The sequence below is a fragment of the Danio aesculapii genome, chromosome 11 (genome assembly GCF_903798145.1).
Source record: "Danio aesculapii chromosome 11, fDanAes4.1, whole genome shotgun sequence".
Taxonomy (NCBI): domain Eukaryota; kingdom Metazoa; phylum Chordata; class Actinopteri; order Cypriniformes; family Danionidae; genus Danio; species Danio aesculapii.
Window position 1 is genome coordinate 2,765,766 of NC_079445.1, and position 18,209 is coordinate 2,783,974.

The 18,209-nt window shown below is 39.9% G+C and overlaps 2 protein-coding genes across 2 annotated transcripts; one reads left to right on the forward strand and one right to left on the reverse strand.

Annotated features, from left to right (window-relative positions):
- The first annotated feature begins 438 nt into the window (after positions 1 to 438).
- b3galt6 (UDP-Gal:betaGal beta 1,3-galactosyltransferase polypeptide 6) lies at positions 439 to 6,898 on the forward strand. The gene is made up of 2 exons (XM_056468528.1): positions 439 to 745; positions 5,278 to 6,898. Exon 2 carries the CDS (start codon positions 5,285 to 5,287, stop codon positions 6,290 to 6,292), a length of 1,008 nt encoding a protein of 335 aa, XP_056324503.1. The 5' UTR covers positions 439 to 745; positions 5,278 to 5,284; the 3' UTR covers positions 6,293 to 6,898.
- Positions 6,899 to 12,991: 6,093 nt separating this feature from the next.
- On the reverse strand, positions 12,992 to 17,135 carry si:ch211-160o17.6 (protein FAM107B). Its single transcript, XM_056468813.1, has 4 exons — positions 17,111 to 17,135; positions 16,883 to 17,018; positions 13,190 to 13,334; positions 12,992 to 13,093 (listed from the first exon to the last, which is right to left on the reverse strand). Exons 1-4 carry the CDS (start codon positions 17,133 to 17,135, stop codon positions 12,992 to 12,994), a joined length of 408 nt encoding a protein of 135 aa, XP_056324788.1.
- Between the last annotated feature and the right edge of the window lie 1,074 nt (positions 17,136 to 18,209).

Consider the following 18,209-nt stretch of genomic DNA (forward strand, 5'->3'; position numbering starts at 1 on the left):
GCTGGAACCAGTCTGGCCATTCTCCTCTGACCTCTGGCTTCAACAAGGCATTTGTGCCCACAGAACTGCCGCTCACTGGATATTTTCTCTCTTTCAGACCATTCTCTGTAAACCCTAGAGATAGTTGTGCGTGAAAATCCCAGTAGATCGGCAGTTTCTGAAATACTCAGAGCAGCCCGTCTTGCACCAACAACCATGCCACATTCAGTCACTATGCCATGAAGCATTAGGGCAGTTCTGAAAGCAAAAGGAGGTCCAATCTGGTACTCGTAAGGTGTACCTAATAAAGTGGCCGGTGAGTGTATAACACATATTAACAAAACCGTCAACAACACCGAAAAACGTCCTTTTTTAAATTTGTTTATTTTACTTCAGACACGATGATCATCCAGTCCAACAGGAGGCGTCAGTCGTCGGTCAGTCTGAGCAGCGTTCCTTCTCGGTTTGCTGTAGAAATGGACGGGAAGTGCAGCGCGTTAAAACTGAAGAAATAAATAATGAGGCGTTCAAAACTCTTAACGTTACACGCTGTAAGCTTGAGTCTGACACCTTCAGTCATTGCTGCAGGTCTGTGCCTCTGCTAAATGTAAATATTGAACGCGTTGTCAGGAGAAGTGGAAGCTGTGGTAAATCTCCAGCTCGTTATCATCATCATCATCAGCTGCAAAAACAACACAAAACAGCATTTTCTCATCAAGATGAGCAAGAAACACAGTCAGTGATCAGTCTGGAGGAAATACACAAGGTAAAAGACGCTAACATCTTTAGCTCAGCGTGCACGGTTATGTTGCTTACAAGTTTTTTTACCTGGTGGCCAGAATAATACAGTATTTTCATATATTTACTGTTTTGTTATTCTCTTAATATATATATATATATATATATATGTGTGTGTGTGTGTGTGTGTTTGTGTGTGTGTGTGTTAGCCGGTGGCCAGGATAATATAGAATTTTTTTTAATATTTACTGTTTTATTAATAATATTTTTTACCTGGTGGCCAGAATAATGAAGTACTTTTCTTATTTAATGTTTTATTATTCTCTTATTCATATATTTTTAACCGAATGGCCAGAATTATATAGTATGTTTTATATTTGCGGTTTTGTTATTCTCTTATTAATATATTTTTAACCTGGTGGCCAGAATAATATAGTATTTATATATGTATTTAGTGTTTTGTTATTCTATATATATATATATATATATTTACCTGGTGGCCAGAATAATATATCTTTTTTACATTCATCATTCTTTTATTATTAATTATTTTTTCATGGTTGTCAGAATATATATATATATATGTATGTATGTATGTGTATATATATATATATATATATATATATATATATATATATATATATATATATATATATATATATATATATACCCCATTTAAGTATTAGTAGACTGTCTACTTAATATCTGTTGATACTGCTGCTAAACAGACATTTGACTGACTATAAGAAACTTTGCAAGTACATGTCAACTTACACTAACCCTACCCCCAACCTAACAGTCTACTTATAATCTAATGAGAATTAGTTGGCATGTAGATGCAATGTAGCTTAAATTCAACAAACGGACCATAAAAAATAAAGTGTGACTTATTTAGTTATATTCACTTTACTTTCTTATATATAATTATTATTTGTGGCTAGGCTTGTGCCGGTATTCGGTAATGCGATAAATCACGGTAATGAATATGCACGATATTGTTATCGCGGGCACTTCAAAATACCGTGAAAAATAATAGATCCGAATTTATATTCTTAGAACGCGCCTTAGCTTATTTTCCATCAACCGCTTGAAGAAACACTGCGTATATGCTGCGCAGAACTGATGCGCACTCTGATGTAAACAATCCCCACATGTAGAAGCCCTGTGTGCGCAGTGCGCGCCGCCGCTGCCACCGCACTATAATCCTCACACGCAGGCCATCTGGCAGACTGGGCACTTTCCCGGTGGGCCGACGTACTTTTTGGGCCGGGCTGATCATCGTCTTATGATCTGATCGGCCCATAAAAGGCTTAGCAGCCTATCGGTTTTTTCTGCCTTATTGATTGACGCTGCTGTGATCTGTGACTCTCTGAAAGTAGATGCTTTTTTTTCCCGGACAGACAGACCGGGCCGGTCCATGTGACACCCTGCAGCCCATTGGCTCTTTTCGGTATTGACATTGGGCTGGCCCAATCACAAACTCCTATTTTGGACTCCGTGTGAGCGTGCGTCGTCTGTGTGTATTTGTCAAAATAGTCGAGAGTCAGAGAGAAAAAACGCAAGGGAGGCGCAGAGAAATCGCGGGAAATACACCGCGTTTCATTTAGCGATTCTGAAAAGTTCTCTGTTCATTCTAGTACACGGCTAAAAACGCAAATCACGTGACCACACACTCTCTGCCCAGAGCTGCAGCCACTAGTTCAGCGGGTGAGCATAAACCCCAGGTCAGAGTATAGTACATATCAGACAGTTCATCTGCTGGGTGATCTCATCTCACTATAGTTGTTAAACGTAATATTGAATTCATCTTGTTGTCTCTATCTAACAATTCTTATGTCTTTTGAATCACTTGTTCTCAGTTAACTGTTTTGGCTGAGTGCAAAGATAAGCTAATATATTAATTTATGTAACCACATACACTGATTCTGCAAATTGACTGATTGCTAACCTTTATCGTTTAAATTTAATGTACGTTATACTGTTATAATGGCCATTATTGGTTATTAAAACTCATATTCTGCAAAAGAGACAGGGTAAAGTTCATTCTTTTCAATGGAAATGAAAGGAGACAGTTATATTAAAGCCCTGTTTTATTATAAATATGCAGTGTGAAGATGATGCTCATAAAAATATGCAGCTACACGAGGCTGTTTGGTGTCTGTTAATCATAATATCAAAATGAAACAAATTTGACTTATATTATGTTTTCATTGTTTAGATCTGTTCCCTCTGAAGATTTACCCATGCATTAGCAGGCAGTTTTTGGTTATGTTTATTATTGAATATAGGCTGAGTCAATAGTGTATTGAATAAGCTAAATTGGCTGTAGTGTATGAGTGTGTGTGAATGAGTGTGTATGGGTGGTTTCCAATATTGGGTTGTGGCTGGAAAGGCATCTGCTGCATAAAACATGCTGGAATAGTTGGCAGTTCATTCCACTGTGGCAACCCCTGATAAATAAGGGACTTATGCGAAGAAAAATAAATGAATGAATAGTGTATTTTTTTAGAACTCAACAAATATCTTTATGGACAGCATACAGAAATTAAATTGAGATTAAAGTTTGTATTTATTTATTTATTTCATATATATGGCTTTTGTGTTTTATAGAATATGAGTTGATAAAAATATTGGACATGCATAGATAGATAGCATTTTGATTGAATTTACTGGGCCGCTCTGGCCCAAAATGCCAGGGCAGATTTTTTTGCCCCAGTCCAGCCCTGCTCACACGAAGAAGAAGCATGGCGGAAGGAGGAACGCTGCCGACAATTTATCCCCCTTCAAATAGGTTAAAGTCAGAAGTTTGGAAATATTTTGGGTTCCAAAAAAATGCAGAGGGATTACGAAGACGGTTTCCCTTTTGCACATTCACTTTGATATAATTGCTCAAGTTTACTTTTATATTGTGTATTGTTTTATTTATATTTATTTGTATTTAAATGTTTGAAGTACTTTTAGTTAATTAAAAAGTTATTAAAGTTTTGTTATTGAAGTTTTTTGTGTTTTTTTACCTGTTTCTCTAGTAAAATTACAATATCGTGATAATACCGTATACCGTGATAAAAGCTCAATCAATTAATCGCAGCATGAAAATGTGATACCGGCACATGCCTATTTGTGGCCTTTTGTGGGCTTATTAATTGATGCTTTTTATGGGGGATGCATTGAATTTTTTTACAAATCAAAACCCATTTAGACATTGACCAATAAAGTAAAGCAAAAGCATAATAAAGGGTGAAAAAGCAGTCCCTCACAGACCTCTAGGCTGTTGTTCTGGGTCCGTATGGGATGACTTTTATGTTCGAACCTGGAGTCTCATTTATAAATGACTCTAAATAAACATATTTAACTTAAATATTGACTTAATCGAACCACTTTAAATCATCAAATGAGCCATAATCATTAATAAATCAATTTACATTTATTCTGCCGTACCTTCACTTTTAGGAAGATTTCTAAGCAGCGTTTTGTAAATGAGACCTCTAGACTGTGGTCCGCCTGTTATGGCTTGTTTCCACTGTGTGGTACGGTACGATTCGGTAGGCTTTTATGGCCGTTTCCACTGTCAAAAGTCGTACCGTACCACTTTTTCGGCACCGTTTCGAAAGGGTACCAAAAGGCGAAGTTAGACGCGCAGCTGAATGCTATTGGTTTACAGAGATACGTCATTCGCTTACGCAACAAGCCAGAATGAAAACAAAGGAACCGCCATGTTTAAAACACACAGTGAGAGATTACAGTGGAATTATATATACGTATAATAACGAGCCAACAAACAAACCTTGTCGTCGTCTTGATGAACAGCCACAAAGCCAAGAAGAAGAGCAGATTTACCCTGTGCCTCTTAGTTTTTTACGAGGCAGTCTGAAGCGCAAGCGGTTTCGCTTTCTTCCTTGCGCTCGCCGTGCGTCTATATCTGAAATAACGAACTTCTTGAGCTGATGATAATAACGTGTGCTTGATTATTGACGTGCTATTGAAATGAGTACCATTGGTAACCTTTAGGTAGTGGAAACACAAGCCTGATAAAGGTGACCTGTACCGACCCGTACTGTACTGTACCAGTCAGTGGAAATGAGCCATTAGTGACCTTTGTCGTAGAGCAGTGTTTCCAAACCCTGTTCCTAGAAGCACACCAACAGTACATAGGTTTTAGAGCAGGGGTCACCAAACTTGTTCCTGGAGGGCCGGTGTCCTGCAGATTTTAGCTCCAACCCTAATCAAACACACCTGAATGAGCTAATCAAGGTCTTACTTGGTATACTTGAAACACCCAGCCAAGTGTGTTGAGGCAAGTTGGAGCTAAACCCTGCAGGGACACCGGCCCTCCAGGACCGAGATTGGTGACCCCTGTTTTAGAGTCTCTTCTGATGTTCTGATGAGCTTATTCAGGTGTGTTTGATTAGGGAGAGGTTGAAAATGTGTACTGTTGGTGTGCCTTCAGGAACAGGGTTGGGAAACATTACCCTGGAGTGCCACATTTTTGGCCGTGGTGTGAACAACAGACCTTTATATTTCATGCTATATAAAAGTGTTCAAATCTCTTCTGTTCCTCAGTGACATTATGAATCTGCTCCGTCTCGTGTGTCGTCATAAGACAGCGCTGGCTCTCGGCGTCCTCCTTCTGTTCGCCGTCGTCCTTTTATTCCTCGCCAAATGTACATCCGAGACGCTAAAGCCGGTCGAGTCTCCAGGAGCGGCTCCGCAAGCAGAATCCCACCAGAAGCCACTGGCAGGACCTGCTCGTCCCAAAGAGCTCTCCGCGTTCCTGGTCATCCTCATCACCACCGGGCCCAAATACACCGAGCGGCGCAGTATTATCCGGAGCACATGGCTCACCAAAAACGACCCTGAGGTGCTCTACTGGTTCGTAATTGGCACCGAGGGATTACCCGCTGAAGATCTGCAAAATCTGGCTACCGAACAAATCCGTCACCACGACCTCCTCCTGCTCCCTGACCTCCGGGATTCATACGAAAACCTGACGCAGAAGCTGCTTCACATGTACTCATGGCTGGACCAGAACGTGGAGTTTAAATTCGTATTAAAAGCCGACGATGACACGTTTGCGCGCTTGGATCTTCTTAAAGAAGAGTTGAAAGTTAAGGAACCCAAGGAGCGTCTTTACTGGGGGTTTTTTTCTGGTCGCGGAAGAGTGAAAACGGCTGGAAAGTGGAAGGAAAGTGCATGGGAATTGTGCGATTATTACTTGCCCTATGCTTTAGGTGGTGGATACGTGCTTTCTGGAGATCTCGTGCGATATATTCGTCTGAACGTGGGATTTTTGAAGATCTGGCAGAGCGAGGACGTGTCTTTAGGAGCGTGGTTGGCTCCGGTGGATGTGAAGCGGCTTCACGATCCGCGCTTCGACACGGAGTACAAGTCTCGCGGATGCAGCAATAAATATCTGGTCACTCACAAGCAGAGTTTGGAGGACATGCTGGAGAAACACCAGACACTGCAGAGAGACGGACGCTTGTGCAAAGAGGAGGTCAAATTGAGGCTGTCTTATATCTACGACTGGAGCGTCCCGCCGTCGCAGTGCTGCCAGCGGAAAGACGGCATCCCGTGACTCTTTCACACCCTTCGTCTCATGCGTTTCTTTCTTCCACATGATATTTATTTATTTATTTATTATCAATGTTGTGCGTCAGCCCGCAATACCAATACTTAACCTTTTGAAAAGGCCTTTTAAGTGAGAATGATGGGAGGTTTGTGTTACAGGAGAGCTGCTCTTATGGAATTTTAATGCAATTAGTTGAGTTCACTTTGAAAACTTGTGGACGCTGATCGCCTTAAATGGTTCGTTCACTCAAACATGTAAATTAGCCCATGATTTACCAACCATCAACACATCCTTGGTGTATATGACTGTTCATCTGTTCATTTCCACATGTATTCTTTCAGCCGAGTCCAATGCGAGTTATTAAAAACTAAAAATGTTATGCTCTTCAAGCTCCACAATAGCAAAGTGCCTCAAGTTTGGGTGAATAAAGGTCTCCTGTAGTGAACTGATTGGGTTGTATTGTAAGAATTACTGTTTTAAATGTTAGGAATTTAATAAACGAGAGACTACCTTTCTGGCAGGTGGTGTAGAATGTATTAGAGCTGTGGTCATTTGATTAAATAACTTCTTAATCGGTTAGTTTTTAACCAGCAGACGGCGCTCTAGACTATTTTATAAGTTAACAGCAGACGGCGCTCTAGGCTAGTTTTTAACAGCAGACGGCGCTCTAGGCTAGTTTTACCAACAGATGGTGCTCTAGGCTAGTTTTTAACAGCAGATGGCGCTCTAGGCTAGTCTTTACCAGCAGATGGCGCTCTAGGCTATTTTTTAACCAGCAGACGGCGCTGTAGGCTACTTTTTACCAGCAGCGGGTGCTCTAGGCTACTTTTTACCAGCAGCGGGCGCTCTAGGCTAGTTTTTACCAGCAGCGGGCGCTCTAGACTGGTTTTTACCAGCAGATGTCGCTCTATGTTAGTGTTTAACAGCAGATGGTGCTCTATGCAGTAGACAACATTTTAGGCTACTTTTTAACAGTAAACGGCGCTTTACGCTAGTTTTTAACAGAAGACAACACTCAAGGCTATTTTTTACCAGCAGATGGCACTATAGGCTAGTGTTTAACACGGATGACAACCTAGGCTAGTTTTAAACACTGGATGATGCTCTAGGCAAGTTTTTAACACAAAATGGCACTCTAGACTAGTTTTTAACAGTAGACTGCGCTCTAACAGCAGACGTTGTCTAGGCTAGTTTTTAACAGCAGACAGTGCTCTAGAATAGCTTTTTAAAATAGATGGCGCTCTAGACTAGCTTTTGAAAGCAGATGGCGCTCTAGGCTAGTTTTTTTTACAGCAGACGGCGCTCTAGGCTAGTTTTTAACAGCAGATAGTGTTCTAGGCTAGTTTTTAACAGCAGACAGCGCTCTAGACTAGCTTTTGAAAGCAGACAGGACTCTAGACTAGCTTTTGAAAGCAGACGGCGCTCTAGGCTAGTTTGTAACAGCAGATGGTGCTCTAGGCTAGTTTTTAACAGCAGACGGCACTCTAGGCTAGTTTTTAACACCAGACAACATGGTATGCTTTTTAACTACAAGAGTTTTCATAGTGAGCTGTGTTTACATTAATCTCTTGACATAAAATCCAACTTAAAAACTGGCCTAGAGTGCCATCTGCTGGTAAAACCTAGCCTAGAGCACCATTTACTGGTAAAAACTAGCCTAGAGCGCCGTCTGCTGGTAAAAACTAATCTAGAGCGCCATCTGCTGGTAAACACTAACCTAGAGCACCGTCTGCTGGTAAAAACTAGTCTAGAGCGCCGTCTGCTGGTAAGCACTAACCTAGAGCGCCGTCTGCTGGTAAAAACTAACCTAGAGCACCGTCTGCTGGTAAAAACTAGTCTAGAGCGCCGTCTGCTGGTAAACACTAACCTAGAGCACCATCTGCTGGTAAAACCTAGCCTAGAGCGCCGTCTGCTGGTAAAAACTAGTCTAGAGCGCCGTCTGCTGGTAAGCACTAACCTAAAGCGCCGTCTGCTGGTTAAAAACTAGCCTAGAGCGCCATCTGCTGGTAAAAACTAGCCTAGAGCACCATCTACTGGTAATAACTAGCCTAGAGCACCATCCTCGGGTAAAACCTAGCCTAGAGCGCTGAAGTAAACTGCACTTGTGCTACATTTGGCTTCAAATTTCTCACATTGGATTCGACTGAAACAAGAAACTTATACAGTTAGGATGCCTTTAGGATGAGTAAATCATGGCATAATTTTCATTTCTGAGTCTTTAAATTTAACAAGTGAATTAACTCATAATTTTTGAGTTGACAAAACTAATCAAAATTAGTAGCAGTAACTGGAGGATGATGAAGTTCTGTGTACAAAAATCTTTAAGTAGACTGAACTAAGATCTCAGCCAAGTTTTCTTAGTAAGCTGGCTAATTTTAGTTGCTAATTTTAACTAGCTTTGTCAACTCAAAAATGATGCGCTAATTTACTTGTCACAAAGTTAACATACTATGTTTGAACTGTTATGCTAACAAAGCATGTTTTTCAGTACATCGTTTACGTGTCCTTCACTTGTTAGGGTGATTGAGCCTGGGGGATTGTGGGTTAAGTCATGATTCTGCTGTATTGTCTGCATACTCCTCCGAGATACTTGACGTCCGCTGGCAGAATTCTCCATTATTTATCCTGAGATGTTTAAAAGTGTTTCTGTTATAATAAAATTATTACTTCATAAATGTGAAGCAGGAATTGACGGGTAGCACAAATGGTTTATTAGCAGGAAAGATACTTGAAGACAAACGTTCATAAACCTAGCCTATGCTTTTCCCGTCATTGTGATCGAGAAACTCAACGTTTTGTTTGTTTCTTGCTGTTGTTGCTCCTAAATTTGCCATATAATGATGATGATGATGATGATGATGATGATGATGATGAACCTGACCTGAGAATTTGGCCACCAGGTTTGGCTGTATTTCTAGTATTTTACGTGTTGTGACTGACTTCGTTGTAAATAATGTACCTCAAATTTTATTAAACGTTTCTTTGTTTGTGCCGTTTTTACACCACATCATTGCCTTGCATGAATATTAAAAAAAGAAAAAACTATGTATATGGCCTCACAGCTAAATACTTCATTAGGGCTCAGTGGTTAGCACAGTTGCCTCACAGCAAGAAGGTCGCTGGTTTACGTCCCGCCTGGGTCAGTTGGCATTTCTGTGTGGAGTTTGCATGTTCTCCCTGTGTTGGCGTGGGTTTCCTCCGGGTGCGCTATAGGTGAGTTGAATAAGATAAATTGGCCATAGCGTATGTGTGTGTGTGTGAATGTGAGTGTATGGGTGTTTCCCAGTTCTGGGTTGTGGCTGGAAGGGCATCCGCTGTGTAAAACATATGCTGGATAAGTTGGCGGTTCATTCCGCTGTGGCGACCGCTGATTCATAAAGGGACTAAGCCGAAAATAAAATGAATGAATGAACTTATAGTGAACCATATACACTAGATATCGCACACGGACCCTGAACATGCGTCAATAGCGCCGCCACATTTGTACAGTGCTTCCAGGAAAAATGACGTTCAGCTGCACTAGTCAAGACTAAAGCCTGTGTGAAGCTGCTGGACTTTAGCGCTGTGTACAGGTGTAGTAACGAGCAAACAAAGAAAGCAAAGCATAAAGGCAGAACATTTCATTGGTAAGATTTAATTTGTTACGATTGTGTATGTTACAAAGTTTTGTGCTCAACAAGTAACGTTATTGATGATAATACAGTCGCTTACTGCCCTGACCATAAGGAAAAGTAGCACAAACTTTCACTAGATGCTAGGCTTATGCTAGTTTTGTTGATTAAAATCAGCAAATAATGTAAATTAAATATGACAACAAGATGTTGCGGTACCAGAAACTTGTATTACTGTCGGCTAAGTGAAAACCGATTCATTCACAAACGAATTGCTTCCTCCATTAGTCAGAATTATTAGCCCCCCTTTAATTTTATTTATTTATTTTTTCTTCTTTTTTATATATTTCCCAAATGATGTTTAACAGAGCAAGGAAATTTTCACAGTATGTCTGATAATATTTTTTCTTCTGGAGAAAGTCTGATTTGTTTTATTTCGGCTAGAATGAAAGCAGTTTTGAATTTTTTAAACACCATTTTAAGGTCAAAATTATTAGCTATATATTTTTTCGATAGTCTACAGAACAAACCATCATTATACAATAACTTGCCTAATTACCCTAACCTGCCTAGTTAACCTAATTAACCTAGTTAAACCTTTAAATGTCACTTTAAGCTGTATAGATGTGTCTTGAAGAATATCTAGTCTAATATTATTTACTGTCATCATGGCAAAGAGAAAATAAATCAGTTATTAGAGATGAGTTATTAAAACTATTATGATTAGAAATGTGTTGAAAAAAAATCTTCTCTCCGCTAAACAGAAATACTGTATATCATCTCGACCATTTGCATATTTTTCAACAATTGTACTGAACAATTTCTATAAAAACAGAGTAAATAAACATCTACACACAATTACATGAGTAAATAGATAGACTGGGTGATGAGCAGTGGTGTAGTCGGGGCTGTACGCACGTATACTCAGTATCCCTACTTTTTTACACTAGCTGTTTGGGTGTTACGACTTCTGAGGATCAATAATTGCGTATACCCTTGGTATACTCACTTGTTTTGCTGATTAGACTTCCCCTTTAACTGTATACCAAATTTTTTTTTTACTCTCATCCTAATTTGTTGCAATTAGTGCAGTTTTGTTTAAATTTTGCGCCATTTCCCGCCCCCTGACGACCTCAGCAGCTGTGAGAAAATATTGTGGGTTTTTCGAAGCTAACTGAATGATGTCTCGCTGAAACGTTCAGGTAAAATTATAAAACAGAATGGGCGGGTTGGGTGGGTATAGTACACAACCTTTTTTTTTTTTTTTAGGACTACACCACTGATGTGGTGATGAGTTTTCTACTGATGATGTTCACAAAATCACATTTATGTTGTTTACACTGACACAAGAGTAGTAAACAGTGATCATTTCATTTTGTGCTGACTCCAGTGTTTAAAGGGCACATAGTAGACCTCTTTTTTATGATTTAATATTAATATTCTGGTTCTTCTGAGTGTGCCAGTTTAGGTTCAGTTTAAAACACAATTCAGATTGTTTTATTATAATGTGTTAATAAGTGTCATGTTGGGGGCGTGTCCACAGCTCGCTGATTTAGGGGTGTGTTGCTTCACATGTAGATTAGTTTCGACTTCCCGCCAACGTAACAAGGGGGCGGGGCCATGAGCTCACCTTCTCTGTGTTTGCAACAGTCTGACAGACAGACTGCGAGAACGGGCTGGAGAGAGAGGATCACCACCGTACATGTACGACTCGGACACAGACCAAGCAGAGAGTACAAAATCATTTGTGTCTTTGTACAGTTTTACAGCCAACTGTGTGCTAGTTTCAAGTGCCGAGCTTGTACACAGAAACTAATAACCACGCACACTGAATTAACTTTGACTAAGACACCGGATGCGCCGCTCGAAGCCGCGACACGGCACACCAGACACTCTCTGTGGCGCGGCAGAAACATGAAGTGTCCCGAATCGTCGTGCCACGCATTTTTAAATTCTAAACATAGGTTTCTGCAGCGGTCCGCGGCGCCCAGCCGTCGACTTGAGTGTACCCTGATAGAAACCGATGTTTAGAATTCTAAAACGCATGCTAGTTAAGATCACAGGGAGCTTCTGGGATCGCGAGAAATGCAAACGGCTGAAGTATAAGGTAGACTCAATGAGAAGTACACACGTTTGCAAACCTACCTAAAGATACAACCAATAATTCCGATTAGAGTGATAATGTGGAGAATATTGCTCTTGTGTTGAGCCCAATGAGCCTTGCATCTAAAAATAGAGCTAGCGTGTTCCTTTAGTGATATCGCTTCAACTCACACTGAAAATGGCGGACGTGAATCAACAAACTGAGGATATGATGACGCACCTGTCAATCAATATTGGTGGGCGGGGGGACCGCTCTCCTACGTCAAGTTGCGGTCGGTTTGAAAACCGCTCCAATTGGTCCACCGTTTTTATGTTGTTAAATTGAAAAAAAAGCACTGGGTGTGCTTATATCACCCCAATATGACGGTCTATACACCATACATGCACATATGTCTGTCCAAACAGCTTCAAAAGTAGATTTTTTACCATAGGAGCCCTTTAAAGTCTGAACTTGTCTATAGTGTATTTAGCTTAAAGTATCTGTGAAATTCAGGTTGGAATCAGATGTTTGCATAGACCCATTCATTTTCCTTCGGCTTGGTTCCTTTATTCATCAAGGGTCGCCACAGCGGAATGAACCGCCAACTATTCCAGCGTATGTTTTATGACCTTCCAGCCGCAACCCAGTACTGGGAAACACCCACTCGTTCACACTCATACACTCCGGCTAATTAAGTTTCTGCAATTCCCCTATAGCGCATGTGTTTGGACTGTGGGGGAAACCCGGAGGAAACCCACACCAATACGGGGAGAACATGCAAACTCCACACAGAAATAACAACTGACCCAGCCGGGACTCGAACCAGCGACCTTCTAGCTGTGAGGCGACAGTGCTAACCACTCAGCTACTTTGTCTCCCCAGAATGGTGATAGAAAAGGTTATGTATGCACAAAGCCAGGGTGTTTCATGTGGACTGGACTCAATTTTGACAGCGAGTCATGAAAATCAGTTCTTCATAGAAGCAGTTTCAGGAAGTGGATCATTGTGGATTCAGAAGCCTGTGATGCTGATGTGTCTCAGGTTTTCTCGCACTCGAACAAACTCCGGCATGTTTCGCAGGTCTTCTCTGCGTCTCAGCTCTTCTTGCTCATACTGTATGGAGAGAATGAGTTTACTAAACAACATGGTTTCCATCTACTACGCTATTTGCAGTGTTTGGAAACCAAATAAAGATCGGCGAACACACACCGCCTGCAGTATCTGGCGTCTCTTGCTCAGCTCTTTCTCCAGGTCGGACGGCGGCTGTGAGGCTTGTTCTCGGTCTCGATGTTTCTCCAGTCTCCTCTGCTCCAGCACATGCTTCAGCTCCGGCTTCCTTTCAGGCAGAAGACCACTGCAAACAAGGCATACAGCAAACCTGTCAACATTGGGATGTGAAAATAAGGGATATGCCCACCATAATAAGGGATTCCCCCGACAATTACTAAATAAAAATCCCCAAATTAATAAATCTGTTCATTTGGAGCTGTTTCATTGTAAATAAACAGTTAAATGGTCAGTAATATGTTTTATTATTATTATTATTATTATTATTATTATTATTATGTACAAAGGAAAAATTAAATAGTATACATTAGCAGCAAATACATTAGCAAACAGTTCAGCTTATTCCCTACTGAAAAATCCAGCTTAAACCAGTCTAGGCTGGTTGGCTGGTTTTAGCTAGTTGACCAGCCATTTCCAGCCTGGTCTTAGCTGGACATAGCTGGTTTTGGCCGGGCTCCCAGCCTGGCTAGGCTGGTCAAGCTGGTATAGTTTGTAGCGCCTGATTAAAAATATAAATATATATAAATGCAGTGAAATCTCATATAAATTTATGTAATTTAAAAGAATGTTATAATGACATAAACTATTTTAAATTCTGTATTTCGTATACTGATGTACAACTAAAGGCATGTGTAAAGCTTTTATTTTAGATAATATTTTATTTTAGCACCTACGACGTGCTACAACTTATGTAAATATATAATGTTTCATAAAAACGTCAAAAAGGCATCATTTAATGTTTACAAATGTAGCTACCGATAGTAATGTTACTAATATGGTTAGTGTTGTTAAAATGTCAAGACTGAGAATAGACTATAAAATGCACCAAGTATGATTGTAATGTGGAGAAGTACAATAGTTTTTGATCAGGCATTCAACGCAGACGATCCATTGGGGTCCTAAGCGGACTCGATTGCAGGGGAGACCCGATTTCTCATGACACCAGTTCCTTAATGTTTATTGCCACCCTTCAGAGAAAGACTGAAAATCCGGGAGAAATCCCGGAAAATACTTTTACGGGATAATAGCGGGATAGAACTGTAAAATACGGGAGAATCCTGCGAAAAAACGGTAGGGTTGACAGGTATGGCATACAGTTGAGGTCAAAATGATTAGCCCTCCTGTTAAATTTGACATTTTTTTTTACATTTTTTTCCCAAATCCTGTTTAACAGAAAGCAGATTTGCTCAACTCTTTTCTAAATATTAAATTTTTATTGACAGATTTCCAGCAACTGATCTCTTTTGTCTTCGTCTTGATGACAGCACATAATAGTTTATTATATATTCATTCATTTTACTTCAGATTAGTCCCTTTATAAATCAGGGGTCGCCACAGCGGAATGAACCACCAACTTATCCAGCAGATGTTTTACCAAGCAGATGCCCTTCCAGCTGCAACCCATCACTGGGAAACATCCATACACACTTCCATTTACACACATTCACTACAGACAATTTTAGCTTACCCAATTCCCCTGTTCCACATGTCTTTGGACTTGTGGGGGAAACCGGAGCACCCAGAGGAAACCCACGCCAACACGGGGAGAACATGCAAACTCCACACAGAAATGCCAACTGACCCAGCCGAGGCTCAAACTAGCAGCCTTCTTGCTGTGAGGTGACAGTGCAAACCACTGAGCCAGTTTAAAGTGACATTTAAAGGCTTAACTAGGTAACAAATATTATAGGAAAGCTCTCTCTCTCTCACACACACACACACACACTGGCTCAGAGAAATGTGTCTTGGCTGTTTTCGAACAGTAGGTCAGAGGATGTGCTCCATCTCTTCCAGGAGGTCAGAGGTGTCTGTGCTGATTGTGTCCAGACGGCGGAGGCCGTGCCCTGGGTAAGAGGCTCGCTCTGATCCTGCTGGATTGGCCCTTTGGATCACTTCGCTCATCCACACAAATGGACCTGCCAGATGAACGCCGCTCACCTTAACGTTTATTTTGCAGGATCACAGTGCTTATCACTGGGTGACGAGCTGTTAAAATATGCTGAAAGCGTTATGTATATCATTCATTCATTTTCTTTTCAGCTTAGTCCCTTTATTAATCTGGGGTCGCCACAGCGGAATGAACCGCCAACTTATCCAGCATATGTTTTACACAGCGGATGCCCTTCCAGCTGCAACCCATCACTGGGAAACACCCATACACCCTCATTCACACACATTAACAACGGACGTTCTAGCTTACCCAATTCCCCTATAGCGAATGTCTTTGGACTTGTTGGTGAAACTGGAGCACCCTGAGGAAACCCACACCAACACAGGGAGAACATACAAACTCCACACAGAAATGCCAACTGACCGTTGGCCACCGGTACTGTTTCAAAAGTATCAATTTAGCACCAATATCGAAATACCAAAAGCCAGCTGGCCCAGCTGGGACTTGAACCAGCGACCTTCTTGCTGTAAGACCACAGTGCTAACCACTGAGCTACCATGTCGCCCCATAAATTCAGTGTGTTTAAACATAATTTTCTTACTATAAATAAAACCAAACAATTGCTGTTATTTAAGTTAAACCCTGGAATTTATTTCTTTTATGCCACAAATACAGCCATAACATTTTATGAATTCCAGTCCCTCCGGGATTTTGCAAGTGCAATGGTTCCTGAGAGCAAAAAAGATCCACTTTACAAGTTTTTTGTGTACTTTCACATCAAAATCAAGGATTTAAAGTGAATAATACTATAGGTTTTGAGAAAAAAGGTCACAAACTTATAGTTACTGTTGCTAAACCACGATAACTCTGAATACAACATGGTTTTGCTATAAATAAAAACAAAGAATTGCAGTTACTTTAGTTATCGTATCGAAATAACCCCAAAATGATACCCAAACCTAATTTTAAACTATTAAAAATACTCATAAAAGTAACTTTTTCTAACTTTTCAAGGTTGAAAGTTGTTGGAATAAAGATTAAGATCCCATAATGCAATTCAAAAGCAGAAATAAACAGGGAAAAATAAAAACATCAATCATAAAATACGGAAAACTGCTAATTTAGGAATATTTTAGTGTATGCTGCATCACCACTAAGCCACCACAAATACATTTTACAATAGGGGAAAAGCTCAAAATGAGTCAGTTAATGCCTACAATTAAAGCTAACAGATGCTAACGTTAGCTTAATCGATGTTCAACACGCACAAATCTTACAGTTAGCCATTTTGCAAAGCGTCTTACAATTGAGGAGGCATTCAGCGATTCAACAAGAAGAGGCAATACACACAACCAGGGGCGTAGCGGACGGGGGGGATCCGTCCCCCTCACTTTTAGAGACAGACCATTTAGAAACATGTGATTAATAATTATATGAACATATAATTATTATTAAATAATAACTATTAATGTCCGCTACGCCCCTGCACACAACAAGTGCTAATTATGCAAAGAAACTGAGAACTAAACGCTAGAAGGGAGACCACTACATCCAATCAGCTTGCAGTAGAAAAATCAAGCCACGCCCACTGTTTTCTCATGTAATCTCCCGTTTCTCTAGGAACTGCGTCACAATTTGAAAAATAAAAGGTCGCAGCTTCTGGTTCATGCGGACTTTAAAATCTCAGAACATTTAGTCCAGTGTTTCCTGACCCTTAAACTCACCATCTGTGGCTGACGATGAGCTCGCGGTGTAATCCCCTCCGACTGCAGGACTCCAGCACGGGGTTGGACAGTTTCTTCGGACGGATCAGACTGTCTTGGTCTTCATTGGTCGGATGTGACGCACTGCTGGAGCTCTCTGATGGACAGAAGTGATGGGGTCAGAGGACTGTTTGTGTATAATCACCGATCATGGATGTTGTAAAGACATTTTAAAAGGCTGGAAAATACCTTTTCTCTGATTCTTGTGCGCCATTCTTTGAGAAATAACCTTATTGGCAGAGTAAAAAAAGAGGATTCAGGTCAAACAGAGTCAAAACTGACAGAAATATTGTAACTATTCAATGTATTTAGAAAGTTTGTATGAATTCCAGTAACTCCTGGGTTAATTTTCAAAACGAAACACAGAAATTAATGCAAATAATGCCAGACGTTTTGAGAAATGCAGTCACAACATTATTTATAATACGATTTATGTAGCATCGATAGATTACATTAATTGTAGCATACTTGGTAAACACAAATTAAACATGGTTAACATTGCCTAATCCCTTTATTTATCAGGGGTCACCACAGCGGAATGAACCGCCAACTATTCCAGCATATGTTTTACACAGCGGATACCCTTCCAGCCGAAACCCATCTCTGAGAAACATTGAGGTCAGAATTAAAAAATCTAAATAAACAAATATACCCTCATCAAAACTACATTTAATAGATAAAGAATACAGTAAAACAGCAATTCAATGACATTTGATTAAAACTGAAGAAATATTACAGCAATGTATAGTAAATACTACAGTAATACACCGTGAAATAATAATAATAGTAATAATAATAGGTTACTAATTATAATAACTATAGTTTTAGTGACATAAAAGACTGGAGTAATAAAATAAATACTATAGTATTTTATAGTAAATAGTGTTTTTGTACCATATTATAGAAAAGTACTTCAATTATTTGTACTATAGTTCTACGTTAATACAACAGCTATAGTAAAATAAACGAACTATACCCAATACTAAGATCTCTACAAGTGTATATTATAATACACAACAGTTTACTGTAGTAAAAAAGAAAGTACAGCACAGTATTTATTGCAGTTTATCCGTTCACTAAAATTAATACTACAGTATTCTGTAGCATTCATAAACAAAGTGATGTAAATACCATATAGTATATTACAATTTACTATAGTATGGTTTAAAAACATTATTTACTATAAATTACTATAGTATTTTTAATTACTCCAGTCTTATTATCATTAAAACTACAGTAGTCAACATTTGATGTGGATCAAAAAAAGTTTTCGGACAACTTTAAATGT

Coding starts and splice junctions, on each gene's coding strand:
- si:ch211-160o17.6 (XM_056468813.1), bottom strand. CDS start 17,135: ATGGCGCACAAGAATCAGAGAAAAG. Junction 17,019..17,110: donor GCACAAGAATCAGAGAAAAG/GTATTTTCCAGC, acceptor TCTGTCCATCAG/AGAGCTCCAGCAGTGCGTCA. Junction 13,335..16,882: donor CTCATCGTCAGCCACAGATG/GTGAGTTTAAGG, acceptor CCTTGTTTGCAG/TGGTCTTCTGCCTGAAAGGA.
- b3galt6 (XM_056468528.1), top strand. CDS start 5,285: ATGAATCTGCTCCGTCTCGTGTGTCGTCATAAGACAGCGCTGGCTCTC.